The sequence below is a fragment of the Podarcis cretensis genome (assembly GCF_951804945.1).
Source record: "Podarcis cretensis genome assembly, chromosome: 13".
NCBI classification, from domain to species: domain Eukaryota; kingdom Metazoa; phylum Chordata; class Lepidosauria; order Squamata; family Lacertidae; genus Podarcis; species Podarcis cretensis.
The window spans coordinates 38,833,894-38,847,210 of record NC_137182.1 but is presented as its reverse complement, the minus strand read 5'-3'; the positions used below and the strand labels follow the sequence as shown (position 1 = coordinate 38,847,210).

Genomic DNA, 13,317 nt, shown 5'->3' with positions numbered 1-13,317 from the left:
CTCATCCTCCTCCTCCTCCTCCTTTGCACCGCCTCTGTCTTCCCAAGACCAAGCCATTGGCTCCTTCTCGGACCGTCTATTGGCCAGCGGAGCCATCACTCCAAGCTCTTCGGCTGTGGCGAAAGAGTGATTGGAGGGTCATTTAGAGCAAGGGGGCGGGGACTAAGGAGAGGAAAATATCTCCGGGATTCTCACGCAAGAGGAACCTCATGGCTTAAAAGCAAAAGGCGACCCGGTGTGAAAGTGGTTTATGGGATTAAAACGGGTTGGGGAGGGTGCTAGGACTCCTGGGTCCTGGGAAGGAGGAAGGGGCAGGGGTGCTGGTGATTTCGGGAAGGATCTTGATTTTGGGGTGATGTTGCAGGAAACGAAGAGCCTGTGTCAGCCAGGGGAGGGAGAGTACATCGTCCCAACCTTTATTAGCAGCCTACTCTTCATCTGGTATAATAATAATAATAATAATAATAATAATAATATGTATACCGCCCTTCATCCGAAGATCAGACGTAAGGTCCGTTGGTCATAATGATCGCTGTTGTCTGAAACTTGAAGCTTTTTGCCTAGTTAAGTGTGTGTGTAGTTTCAGACTTACGGTGTAATATACATGTATTTGCTTCCCATTGCATAAAACTGTTTATTCCAGAGAGGTGCCCCCAACCAATCCGCTGCAAGCACCCCAAGCATCCCCCCACCCTGCCACCCATTTTATTCTTATTTATGTCCCTGTACCAGTCATTGTATTGCTGCTGTGTTTCTGTTCAGGGAGAGAGAAGAGATTGGCCAACATATCCTTTTGGGTTCTGGGAGCAGAGAGATTATGCTGCTTAATAATAAATTTTATTTATACCCCGCTCTCCCTGCCCAGAGCTGGGCTCGGGGCAGGTAACACCATTAAAATTACAGTAAAAACATAATAGGGGAAAAACCCCAATTTAAAATACAGGTTAAAATGCAATTTAAAATGCAGCCTCATTTTAAAAGTAGCCCATAGATCAGCATAAGAGAAGCCTTATAAACAATAAAACTATTTACATAAATTACAAACCTATTAAATAGTGGAGAGAGCAGAGTAAAGCCAACCCACTTGTTTTTTAAAAAGGTGATATGTAAAGTAACCTGCCTCTGCCATTTTAGGTACATTTCAGTGCTTAGTATAAGAACCTCCGACAACCAATTGCCTTTACCCCAAAGGCTGCTGGCAAAACCTTTCAAAGGAGTGGATCCCACCACCCTCCCAAAAAATCTTGAAGTCAAGTGATTGTTATAGTATTTTTGTGGTTCCTTTCCCATCTTCTCAGGGAAGCACAGGTACAGGCCGAGGCATGATCCGAATCCACATCTTGGAGGGAAAGGCTTTTGTGTGGAATGCTGCTGATGCGCGGAGATTGCGGGAGGAGCATCGTATTGTCGGCACAGTGGTTGGAGCGTTAGCTCGGAAGCCGCGGCAGAATGTGCGGCTGGGGCTGCCCCTGCAGCTGCTCCCGGAAGAGGTCCGGCTACTGGCAGAAAAGGGGTTGGCAGCCTTGTTCAAAAATGCAGCGTCCCAACCCCTTCGAGATGATAAAAGCCAGGTGATGGTTCAACCAATCGTTGCTAGTTCTCTTTAAAAAAACCAAAAACCCTAAACCTGGAGCCAAAGTGAAGGATGCTCTGCTTAATTGCTGCAAATTGTGCAGTGTAGATCATGGGTCACCACCCTTTTTGAACCCCAGGGCACATTTGCAAACCAGAGGCACTGTTGTGGGCCCCATACACACGCTGCAACTGAGCGCACACTGCAACTTATTATATTGGCTAAAACAGAATACTTCTTTCAAGCCTAATTTCATTGGGGTGGCATGAGGACCCAGTGGGCACCAGGGAAGGTCTCTGTGGACATGTGTGTGCCCGTGGGTGATTTATATGCATGGTGTGGATGTGGTCAGAGAAAGGGCAGAGCTGAACTTGCTTCTCTGTGTCTGCAGGATCCTTCAGCCCTTGAGGAGGTGGCCGCCTACCAAAATGAGCAAGAGGAGAGCTATCAGGAGCAGGTTCGGCTGGCGGCTGAACAGAGGAAAGCTGTGCTGGGTACTCTTGCAGAACGTATAGCCCAGGGCCGAGCAAAGAAACGGCGGCAGGAAGAGGGAGGTGAGCGTCAACGTTTGCTATGTGGCAACTATTTTGCTTTATTTGGAAGTGCCCCAGGAAGCTGCAGGGGGTAACTTAAAGGACTCCTGGAAGGTTAAGTCCAGTCAGAGGCGACTGTGGGGTTGCGGTGTTCATCTCACTTTCAGGCCGACGGAGCCGGCGTTTGTCCACAGACAGCTTTCTGGGTCATGTGACCAGCATGACTAAACAGTTTCTGGCACAACGGGATACCGTGACAGAAACCAAAGCGCACGGAAACGCTGTTTACCTTCCCACCGCAGTGGTACCTATTTATCTACTTGCCTGGTGTGCTCTCGAACTGCTAGATTGGCAGGAGCTGGAACAGAGCAACTGAAGCTCACTCCATCGCAGGGATTCGAACTGCTGGCGTTCTAGTCGGCAAGCCCAAGAGGCTCAGTGGTTTAGACCATAGCGCCACCCGTGTCCCTTGCAGGAGGACTAAACTATGGCTGGTATAGGTTAGGGGTGAGGAAACAGTGGTCTTCCGGATGTTCCTGGACTCCACTCCCATCATCCCTGACTATTGGCAGTGCTGGCTGGGGCTGATGGGAGTGGGAGTCCCAGAACCTATGGAGGACAGAGAAAAATATTTTCTCCTCAGTTGTGGCAGTAGCACTCAGGGCACAATAATGACAGATTTTTGGATGGCTTTAGAAGAGGATTAGACAAATTCATGGAGAGTAAGACTGCCTGTGGCTACTAGTCATAGAGTTGTGGAGTGTGAAGACACCCCAAGGGGGGTGTTACTGGGTTATTGTTTTTATTTTGATTATATATTTTGATTTTGTTCTGTGAACCACCCTGAGAGCTCCGGGTATAGGGTGGTATATAAATAAAAAATAAAAATAAATAGTCCAACCTGCTGCAACGCAGGAATCTTTTTGCCCAACGTGGGGCTCGAACCCACAACCCTGATATTGAGAGTCTCATGCTCTACCAACTGAGCTACTGTAGTCAGGAGAGCTATGCTCTGCCTCCACAGTTGGAGGCAACAATGCTTCTGAATGCCAGTTGCTGGAAACTGCAGGAGGGGAGAGGGCTCCTGTGCTCAGGTCCTGCTTTTTGGCTTCCCACTTCCTGGCTGGCTGCTGTGAGAACAGGATGCTGGAGTAGTTAGGCCTTCAGCCTGATCCAGCAGGGCTGTTTTCAAGATGCGGCAAGGGAAAACCAGCCTGCCTGCTTTTTTGGAGCACCGGCAAAGAAAAGCGTAATAGCCAGCTTTCCCCAAACGGCTCTGTAAAAAGCCATGAAAGAAGAGTCTATTGCATCAGGCCAGCAGCTCCTCTAGTCCAGCATTTTGTTCTCAGTGGCTAACTAGATGTCTAACCACATCTTAGCTGAATAAGGAAATACTTAAAGGAAGGATCTAAGTGGGCTTCCCTTGGGGAGAGCTTTGCTTAATCTTGGCACCACAACCAAGAAGGTCCTGCCCTGGTACCTATCTGTTATAGCTCAGGCTGTTGGTGGTAATGACTAGACAAGGACCACAGCCACAGGAGGGAATACATGGAAGAAGGTAGTCCTTAAGGTAGCCCAGTTACAAGCCACTCTGTATTATATTTCCAGATCCTCCTGCAGAACCGGAATCCACCTTTGTGCTTCCTCGACAATCTATGATGGTCCAGCTCCCAACAGAACGAGTACATCCAGGCCCAGAAGAAGAGGTGGACTGGCATGTCCAATCCCAAGACTGGCCTTACGCTGGACAGGAGGACCACGAGCTACGTTACCGCGTTTTCCAGAATCTTTGGGAACGGGGCTACTACGTCACCAGTGGGAGCAAATTTGGGGGCGACTTCCTTGTTTATCCAGGTAGTGGCAGGCTTGAGGATCTTGGGGAATCCAAGCCGGGGGTGGGGTGACAAATGCTATGGTTTTCAGAGTCTGCCCCTCTGAGCAGAGAGCATGATATCAATGCTCCCCTGCGTCACAAAGGCAAATACGAATAATAAAAAGCTGAGCAATCTTATCCTGTGTTTTTGCCTCTTAGCCCAGGAGTGAATGGAATATTTGCTGAAAGGCCTAGCCGGCCCTCTATTGAAAGGGTGAGAGGCATTTAAAGAGGCAGGCAGGATTCCTGGCCCCGTCTTGAATAAACAAATGCCTCCCTCTGTCCTTGCACACAGGGATTCAGAGTCTTGTTCTGCTTTGCAGTGAATAGCAGCCTTCCTTTCTATAGTGAATACAGGTCTGCTGAAAATGGGGAATGCAGGAGTACTCTAATGGTTTGAGGAGTAATGTCTACAGAATAAAATACTGCATTTCTTTGGTTTGCTGTGCATCGCCCTGAAATCTCCTTGGGATGAAGGGAAGTGCAGAAATTAAAGAACATGTGTATGTAGATAGAACTCTGAAGTAGGTAAAGGTAAAGGGTAAAGGGACCCCTGACCATTAGGTCCAGTCGTGCCCAACTCTGGGGTTGCGGCACTCATCTCGCTTTATTGGCTGAGGGAGCCGGCGTACAGCTTCCGGGTCATGCGGCCAGCATGACTAAGCCGCTTCTGGCAAACCAGAGCAGCGCATGGAAACGCTGTTTACCTTCCCACCGGAGTGGTACCTATTTATCTACTTGCACTTTGACGTGCTTTCGAACTGCTAGGTTGGCAGGAGCAGGGACCGAGCAACGGGCGCTCACCCCGTCGCGGGGATTTGAACCGCCGACCTTCTGATTGGCAAGTCCTAGGCTCTGTGGTTTAACCCACAGCGCCACCCGCGTCTGAAGTGGGACTATACAACAAATTATGGCAGGGTTGAATGCCTCTGTACAAAGTTCTTGCCATGCTATTCCATTTGCCTTCCAGGCAGGAAATTCTGTCTGAAACCCTAGAGAGCCACTGCCAGCCAGCATAGTCTTCTGAAATCGAGTGTTTAAAGTAGGAAGACTTGCAAAGCTATGCATTTGACACGTGGGTGACATCATGATGATGTCATCATGTGATAGGTGGATTTGATGCCTGAAAGATTTGGCCCACACAGCCGAAAAGTTCCCCACCCCTGGTATTGACAGTGGTCTGATGGGAGAAGGGACTTTGCCCGCCTGCCACAAACTTACAAAATCCCAAGCACTTAGCCCCCCCTTTTTTTGCAGCGCTGCTGCTTCCAGGGTTCTTGCTGGGCAGGTAGTGGTTGCTGCTAACCTTAGGAAAAAAGACTTGCCCTTTCTTTGACTCGAGGACATTTTTTGCTATGGCAACATTCAAAACAGCTTCGTTCTAGAATGAAGAGCAATTGTTAAGGAGGGAGGAAGCCAATGGGGTATTTCCCTCTTCTAACCTTGCCTTTCTCCCTCCCTCCTACAGGTGACCCCATGCGTTTCCATGCCCATTACATTGCCCTGTGTGTCTCTAAAGACACCCCTCTCTCCCTGCGTGATGTTGTCAGCGCAGGACGCCTCGGCACCAGTGTGAAGAAGACGGTGCTGCTGTGTTCAGTGGACCAGGATGGGACTGCAGTCTTTACATCCTTGCAGTGGAGTGGGATGCAGTGAGAACAGGATGCCTGTGGTGATTTAGGGTTGCCGTTCCGACAGTGGTGTGGGGCTGGGCTTAAGCTATTATAGCACAGTCTACTCTGGCTGTTCTCTTACTTCGTTTACAGTTAACCCTGCACATTACAATTGTGCAAATGACTGTCGTGTGTGTAGTCTCCCAGCAGACACCTCCATGTGCGAATGTCTCATGGAGGGCAGCTCTGTGTACATAAATAAGATGGCCAAGGAGAAATACTTGGACTGACTTTGGCAGCGTTTCTGCAGTAGTGTAATTTGTCTTTTTCCAGCTGCCCGGAGACAAGGTTTGTGCGTGCTCAGAAATAAAGGGAAGAGATTCGAGCCTTATCAGGGGAAACCTTTTGCAGCCCAAAGGCCACATTCCTCCATAGGCAACCTTTGTGGGGGGTGAGCAGCCTGTGGTGAATTGGTGGGGCCAGAGCAACAGCTGTGAGTCTTCCTTTATTTATTGAAAGCTACATTCAGGCGGGGGGACGCGGGTGGTGCTGTGGGTTAAACCACAGAGCCTAGGACTTGCTGATCAGGTTGGCGGTTCAAATCCCCGCGACGGGGTGAGCTCTCGTTGCTCCTGCCAACCTAGCAGTTCGAAAGCACGTCAAAGTGCAAGTAGATAAATAGGTACCGCTCCAGCGGGAAGGTGAACGGAGTTTCCGTGTGCTGCTCTGGTTCGCCAGAAGCGGCTTAGTTATGCTGGCCACATGACCCGGAAGCTGTACGCCGGCTCCCTCAGCAATAAAGCGAGATGAGCGCTGCAACCCCAGAGTCAGCCACGACTGGACCTAATGGTCAGGGGTCTCTTTACCTTTACGTTCAGGCAGGGGCCTCTCTGCTTGCAACTACAAATCCTTCTTCCCACGCAGGTGAGCAAGAGGCATCATACTTCAAGAACACATCAGCCACACAAGGAAGGTGTGGAGTAAAGGTGATGGGATCTGACCTAGGGAAAGGGGTATGTGACCTAGGCAGATTTCCTAAGGCCAGATAAGAAAGTAGGGACACCCTCCTCTCTGGCATGAGAGGCTAAGGGAGGCACAGGCCTATTTGTTTCTTGCATTTATATCCCACCATTTTCTCCGGGAAGTTCAAGGTGGCATAAATTGTTCTCCCCCTCATTTAATCCCCACAACAACCCTGGGCAGTAGGTTAGGCTGGAAGGCAGTGACTGGCTTAGGGTTACCCACAGTGAGCGCCAAGCCCAAGTGGGGATTTGAACCCTGGTCTCACAGATCCTGGTCTGACACTACACCACACTGGCTCTTAGCGACACGGGGCAAAGGGAATTCCTAGCTTCCACTTTGAAAAATTAATTTTTATTAAATTTGTGTATCACTCGTGGTTCTCAGAGCAGTTCACGACATAAAAAATACAATTATAAAAAAGCCCTGCCTTATCATGTAGTCTGTATTATACATGATCAGAGAAATTATTGTAGGGTAATGCTGCCCCCCAGTTCTTCTCTGTTTTCAGTAAGTGGCAAATGGATCAGGCTTAGAGAGCCCCTGCTGGGCTCTCTCTGCATGGCTGGTGCAGGGCCGTGGGCTTAGTATGTCCCAGCTTGTACAGAGGTAAAACAAGAAAAATGCAGCCTGTCAAAATGTTGACGGAGTTTTCACCTTCCCTCCAAAATAATTTATATTTATTTAAAATACATTATTCTTTACAAACAATTTCCTCTCCGCCCCCCCATAGCATCAGTGGTAGGCTCTGATGAACAGTTAAGCAGATGCTTGCAAACTGTTTTATACATGGTACGTTTGGATGGTTCCACACACAGAAAAAGCCATTAAGTCTGTTTTGAACTCTTCCCATAGCGGACTGGAAACATCTAAATGAGACCTGAATCATCCGATTTGTTCGAGGAATGAGTCTAGATAAACTAGAGCAAAGGCTATTCTAATCATTATCACTCATTAACGTGATGACAGGGAGAGGTGATGACCTCATCAAAAGACTGCAAAGCTTAATCGGGGCAGCTGTGAAGACCTATTCCAAAAGCAAAAGTTAGTTATTAAACCAACAAAAGAACCAATTTTTTAGAAGGTTTTAGAGTCCACAGGGAGGAGAGACTGCAGCCATCTTGAAAGAAGCAACGAAGGGTACTGCAGCTTAGCACCTCTCTTAGCAACAGGTCCGCAAACCCCAGGCGGCCATTTTGAAAGCCTTGCTCTCCCTCAGACGCTGATAGTCCGGAAGATGTTGAAGCCAGATAGGGCTGTGGTGACGAGGGTGCCAGGGCACTGCGGATGCCAATGCAGCTCCTTAATGTCGTTCTCTCCCTGGTGAACAAACAGTAGCTGGGGTGGGATGGAGGCCAAAGCTGGGTCCTTGGCCTCTGCTTCCTCGTCTCGCTCCACAGCCAAGTCCCACTGCGTAACCTGGTCATCGGCGCCGGAGGCTGCAAAAACGCCGCTGTCTGTAGGGTGCCATTCAACGGACGTGATGGGTGCCGTGTGCTGCTTGAAGGTGGCGACAGCTGACCCTTTCTGCAGAGAAAGGGGAGGACAAAAGAAGGGCTGAGTTTGAGGGCTATTGCTTGTGAAGACGATTTGAAGGGGAAATAATGTGTACAGGTGTGGGGAACCTTTGTCCCTCCAAATGTTGCTGAACTACAACTCCCATCATCCCTGGCCATGCTCACTGGGGCTGATGGGAGTTGTAGTTCAGCAACATCTAAAGCAGGGGTCGGCAAGGTTTACCTCGCCTGGGCCAGTTCACTCCAGCAGAGATACCTCTGTGGGCCGAATCGCATGTGTGCATGAGCGAGCGCGACTACGATTTCCAGTGCTGCAGAAGTGAGTCCCTGAGCCATGCTGGTTTAGCGCAGCATGCGGGGACTCGCCGAGCGGGTGGCTCGGCTCGCAGGCAGCTTAAATGACTCCCGTGGGCTACTTGTGGCCCATGGGCCTTAGGTTGTCAACTCCTGATCTAAAGGTTTTCCCTAACATATTTTGACAGCGATTTCTAACCTGGAACTGCCTGAGGTCCCAGATCCTGAGGATCCCATCATCGCCACCACTGACGATGAAGGGCTCGTTTCGATTCCAGCTGATGACGTTGACGTCTGCATCATGCGCCTGGCTGGCGGTCAGCATGCAGGCTTTCCCCGGTGGTGCCCGTGTATCCCAGATGCGGATGGAGGCATCCGCTGAGCAGGAAGCAAAAACCTGATCCAAGAACAAGGGCAAAGAATTGTTATGGTTAAACATAGCGGAGAGCTCTCACGTCCCTGTATCAGGCCTTGTTCCCCATGCAAATTCCAGTATGCCCTTATGAAGTTGTCTAAATCGGCCTTTCCCCTGTGCACTCTTGTCGAAGTTTAGCATCAAAACTTGTGCACTGATGTTCTGAATCGGACCAGTTACCTGCTAATTACAAATCTTGGCTTAACAACCTGTGCTCAGGTTGGCAAAGCAGTGCCTAGGTACAATGACTTGCTTTGTATAATAAATATGTACGTTTTGTGCTGGTCGTGTCAAGCTTTTGCAGAATTTGAGATTTTGTCCAAAATGAATAGGGTTAGGGTTAGGGTTAGGGTTAGGGTTAGGGTTAGGGTGTGGAGAACCTCTGTACTGCAGGCCTAATTCAGACCATAGGAAGAGTCTGCTGGATCAGGCCAATCAAGCCCAGCTTCCTGTCCTCCCTGTGGCCAGTCAGATGCCTATGAGAAGCCTGCAAGCAGAACCAGAGCATTTTCCCCTCCTGTGGTTTGCAGCAACTGGTAGTCAGAAGCATCACTACCTCTGACTGCAAAGGCAGAGCACAGCATTAGGCCTGGCAGGGGTCTTAATATGGCCGCTGTAAGGCAGTCCCCACCCCTAAGAAATCCCCACCCGATGTCTTATCAAGCTGGGTCAAGTAAAAATACAGCTGCAGAGGATCAGGAGTTGTTCTTTGACAAGTGGGGCTTACATTCAATTCCTTTGAAATGTAGCGGCAAATGCAAGCTACCCTGGAATTGGTTCCACTCAGGAACTTCAAGTACAGCCAACCCCTAAGGAAAGTGGGGCTTGCAGCTGCAACTGACAACAAGACCTGCTTCTTTTGCCCACACAATTTGGTTTCAAACCACAAAGGCAGCATAAAGGAAAATTCTTGATTTCAAAGCATGTGAGGAAAGGAAAATCATGTGGGCAAAGGAACATTTTTGCTTTACAATACCAGCTTAAATTCAAGCCCACCTGCAAAGGAAAACTTCACCTGACACCAGGATCTGATCTTCGACTATATATTTTTTAAAAATACAAATCAAGGCCAATCTGATTTAAGATTCCATTAAACCAACCTTGTGGCCAAGCATATGCAAGAGAAATAATAGGCACCTGCCTTTTAAAAAAATAAAAAATGCAGCCTTAGCTAATTTGAAATACTTTGATTAAGTCCTAGGTAATTAGGAAGCACATTAACATTTCCCCAAGCACATAAATTTTCACTGTAAAGCAAGCTGCACCCATCAAACCACTTCCTCACCGTAGCTTCATTTGGGGACCACTGCAGGTCTTCAACTGATGCAGTGTGGGCTGTGAAAGGCCGCTGGTCTACAAGCCATGATCCATCTTCCTTGGGTGTCCACAGATGGATGTTCTTGTTGCAATCACCAGTCAAAAGAGTCCCTGGAATAGGTGAGGCACAAGTTATTCTGAACTGCAGTCCCACCAGTCCAGGTCTCCTGTGCCTACGTTCCCAGCTCTGCCAACTCCATTCCCGTTCCATCCCAGCTGATTACCTGGTTTCTTGGGAGACCAGTCCACAGCAAATCCTTCCGTCATATGCCCAGCGAATGAGAAGACTGGTTTGATCTTGGCCTGCTCTTCTCGCAGAAAGGCTGCCATGGCTTGAGAGTCAGACAGGGCCACAAGGGGGCGCTGTAGGTCGTATATGTCCACCTGCCCCTTTTCAGACCAAACCGCTGCGATCTGTGATCCACCTAATTCTGTCACCTATCAAAACAACAACAGACCATTAAGGTAGAGAACTTTGCCAGAGCAGAGTGAGAGACCAGCAGGAAATATGGTTCGTACCCGAACTCTGTTAATACCCCCATAATGGGGGACCATGGCCAGTTCCAGTTGGGGTTTTTTCTCTTCGTCTTCATCACTTTCACTGTCGCTGCTACTCTCTGACCCTGAAGAATCCTTGCCAGCGCGTTTGGTCCCATAGAGGTGGTGCATCTTCATCACCATCAGCCTATTTGCAGGGAGCGGGGAGAGAAAATGAGAGACATTTAAATGGTGGGAACTACAGTTCCCAGCATTTGCAACAACTGACCGCAAAGCTGAGTCTAACAAGGGAAGGCCAGGGGTCCCACATCCCTGCCATAGGCCTCTTGTCCTGGCTTCAGTAGGACAAGTGTAGCTGGCTTGCTGGAAGCCAAGCTCCTCACAAACTCACCTGTTGGCATTGGCAGTTTCAGCCTGAGTTCCAGCACAAAGGAGAAGGCTCAGCGGGTAGGTGGTTCGATTCTCTCCCAGGGCATCTCGCAAAATGTCAAAGCTCAAGCAAGGGGAACCTGCACAGGGTCGAAGGAGACACAGGAACATCAGCATTCATTTCTGTGGCAATTCCCCTCTTTGCCCCATATCTACTGTGAGTTTTCTTCATCATGTTGGTTTACAGTCATAACCTTCCTTGCCGTATGCAAACAATTGTTCGTATCTTAACATATACACATATGCAGCACATGGTGGCATGTAAATTTACTGCGGATTTAGTTTTAGGCCTTTCTGCCAGAAATATTTATGCTGAAATTGCTTTGTGGTGTTTTTAATATTTGTTTCACCTTTTTGATATAAATAGTACAACAGGAGGACTGACACTGCCCTCGGCTCCTAATTCTGTACTCACAATTACTAACTTTGTGCAAAAAACATGCAGTGGAATCTGTTTTGAATCTTACTATTTAGCCACAGCTTTTGCAACTTTACCAACGTGGCTGGTGAGAATGAAGAGGTCATGGGTTTGCTACAAATGAGGTTCAGTGCATACCCCTTGTCGCTTTAAACCTACTATATATATATATATATATATATATATATATGTGTGTGTGTGTGTGTGTGTGTGTGTGTGTGTGTGTGTGTGTGTGTGTAAAGGGACCCCTGACCATTAGGTCCAGTCGTGACCGACTCTGGGGTTGCGGCGCTCATCTCGCTTTATTGGCCGAGGAAGCCGGCGTACAGTTTCCGGGTCATGTGGCCAGCATGACTAAGCCGCTTCTGGCGAACCAGAGCAGCGCACGGAAACACCGTTTACCTTCCCGCCGGAGCGGTACCTATTTATCTACTTGCACTTTGAGGTGCTTTCGAACTGCTAGGTTGGCAGGAGCAGGGACCGAGCAGCGGGAGCTCACCCCAACGCGGGGATTCGAACTGCCAACCTTCTGATTGGCAAGCCCTAGGCTCTGTGGTTTAACCCACAGTGCCACCTGCGTCCACACACACACACCATATCTTCTGGCCCCTAAAGGACGCTCCTAACCTACAGCCACTCATCACATGCCATGCCACATTCCCATAATATTTGTGGCTGAGATCTTTAGGAGTCAGGCTCGCCTATACAACCAAACTAATCCCTGTGTGGCCCACATCGAAGAACCAATGCATCTATACCCTGACAAATTCCCACCTCCATTCTTCCCTGTCTACAATCTTGGAATCCTTTCCCGTTCACCTTAGCAAGCGTCCCCTTCCTTTCCAGTCCAAAAAGACAGACCCCCCCACCCTTCTTCCAATACATGATCTGACCTGTGCCTGCACGATGATAGAGGCGATAGGCACCCTCGTCCATCACCAGTTCTTCCCCAGGTGCTGGAGGGGCCCCCTGTCCTGGCACATAAGCTCCCCCTCGACCCTTCTTTTCTTCTTGCCCCTTCTCCTCCATTTCCATGTCCTCATCCTCCTCATTGCTGCTACTGGAGCCGCTGCTCGGCTCATCCCATGTGCTGGGCTCCTCCATCTTGAAAGCGGGCAGCTGCTCTCCATAGCCACGCCCCACTATGGGCTCGGTATGCCTTTTCCTCCTTCGATGACATACACTCAACATAGACGCAGAAATGGGAGACTAACGCGAGCACTTCGATTTACAGTGTCCACATTTCTGTTAGAGGAACTCGTTAGTATGACTTCACTGCATGTAAAGCTCTGACTTTTGAGTTGCAAGCGCATTCCAGAGACCACTTTAAATAATTTGCTCATTTATTCATCTTTAAATATATGAAACTTCAGGTTATTACAATAATCCTGCCAATGTTTTTATCTGTTTAAAATTTATCTGTAAATACTCAATAAACCATTTCCATTCTTTTATGAAAATTGTGTTATCTTGTTGTCTTATTCTTCTGCTACGTTTCGCCATTTCTGCAAATTCCGTAAGTTTTCGTATCCATTCTTCCTTTGCTTCTTTGCATTTTATGGCAAGTAACATTCTTGCCACTGTAGTAGCATACAAGAATAAGTTTCTATACGGTTTAGGTAGTTCTGTCCCTAAGAAGCTATACCTTTTTTATCATCATCATCAATCGATTTGGGATGTTTCATAGGAAGCGAATAATAAATTAAATTAATAATAAAGTAGTTAAGCACCGTTTAACAAGGCTGCTTGTTGTGCCAAAGGCTGGATGCGGTGTAGCGTTAATGTTTTAATATAAAATCCCTGGACTTCAGTTGCAG

The 13,317-nt window shown here is 48.4% G+C and overlaps 2 protein-coding genes across 5 annotated transcripts; one reads left to right on the top strand and one right to left on the bottom strand.

Moving 5' to 3' along the window:
* The first annotated feature begins 155 nt into the window (after nucleotides 1-155).
* Nucleotides 156-5,993, top strand: TSEN34 (tRNA splicing endonuclease subunit 34). 4 transcript variants are annotated; one of them, XM_079951229.1, is made up of 5 exons: nucleotides 156-235; nucleotides 1,299-1,571; nucleotides 1,965-2,127; nucleotides 3,715-3,960; nucleotides 5,448-5,993. In XM_079951229.1, exons 2-5 carry the CDS (start codon nucleotides 1,323-1,325, stop codon nucleotides 5,633-5,635), a joined length of 846 nt encoding a protein of 281 aa, XP_079807355.1. In that variant the 5' UTR covers nucleotides 156-235; nucleotides 1,299-1,322; the 3' UTR covers nucleotides 5,636-5,993. The 4 variants fall into 4 exon arrangements, with proteins under 4 accessions (XP_079807355.1, XP_079807358.1, XP_079807357.1 ...); XM_079951232.1 differs by having other exon boundaries at nucleotides 166-237; nucleotides 1,315-1,571; XM_079951231.1 differs by having other exon boundaries at nucleotides 181-227.
* Nucleotides 5,994-7,248: 1,255 nt separating this feature from the next.
* On the bottom strand, nucleotides 7,249-12,706 carry GRWD1 (glutamate rich WD repeat containing 1). The gene is made up of 7 exons (XM_079951221.1): nucleotides 12,394-12,706; nucleotides 11,045-11,162; nucleotides 10,675-10,840; nucleotides 10,380-10,593; nucleotides 10,124-10,266; nucleotides 8,623-8,820; nucleotides 7,249-8,139 (listed from the first exon to the last, which is right to left on the bottom strand). The coding sequence occupies exons 1-7, from the start codon at nucleotides 12,689-12,691 to the stop codon at nucleotides 7,828-7,830; spliced, it is 1,449 nt and encodes a 482-aa protein (XP_079807347.1). The 5' UTR covers nucleotides 12,692-12,706; the 3' UTR covers nucleotides 7,249-7,827.
* Nucleotides 12,707-13,317: the final 611 nt, after the last annotated feature.

Bases quoted from the DNA above. Each gene is read 5' to 3' on its own strand.
- TSEN34 (XM_079951229.1), top strand. From the start codon at position 1,323: ATGATCCGAATCCACATCTTGGAGGGAAAGGCTTTTGTGTGGAATGCT. The intron at 1,572-1,964 runs GTGATGGTTCAA...CTGTGTCTGCAG, and splicing joins TTCGAGATGATAAAAGCCAG to GATCCTTCAGCCCTTGAGGA. The intron at 3,961-5,447 runs GTAGTGGCAGGC...TCCCTCCTACAG, and splicing joins CGACTTCCTTGTTTATCCAG to GTGACCCCATGCGTTTCCAT.
- GRWD1 (XM_079951221.1), bottom strand. From the start codon at position 12,691: ATGTTGAGTGTATGTCATCGAAGGAGGAAAAGGCATACCGAGCCCATA. The intron at 11,163-12,393 runs GTCAGATCATGT...GACCCTGTGCAG, and splicing joins CTATCATCGTGCAGGCACAG to GTTCCCCTTGCTTGAGCTTT. The intron at 8,821-10,123 runs GTGAGGAAGTGG...TTCTTGGATCAG, and splicing joins GGTCCCCAAATGAAGCTACG to GTTTTTGCTTCCTGCTCAGC.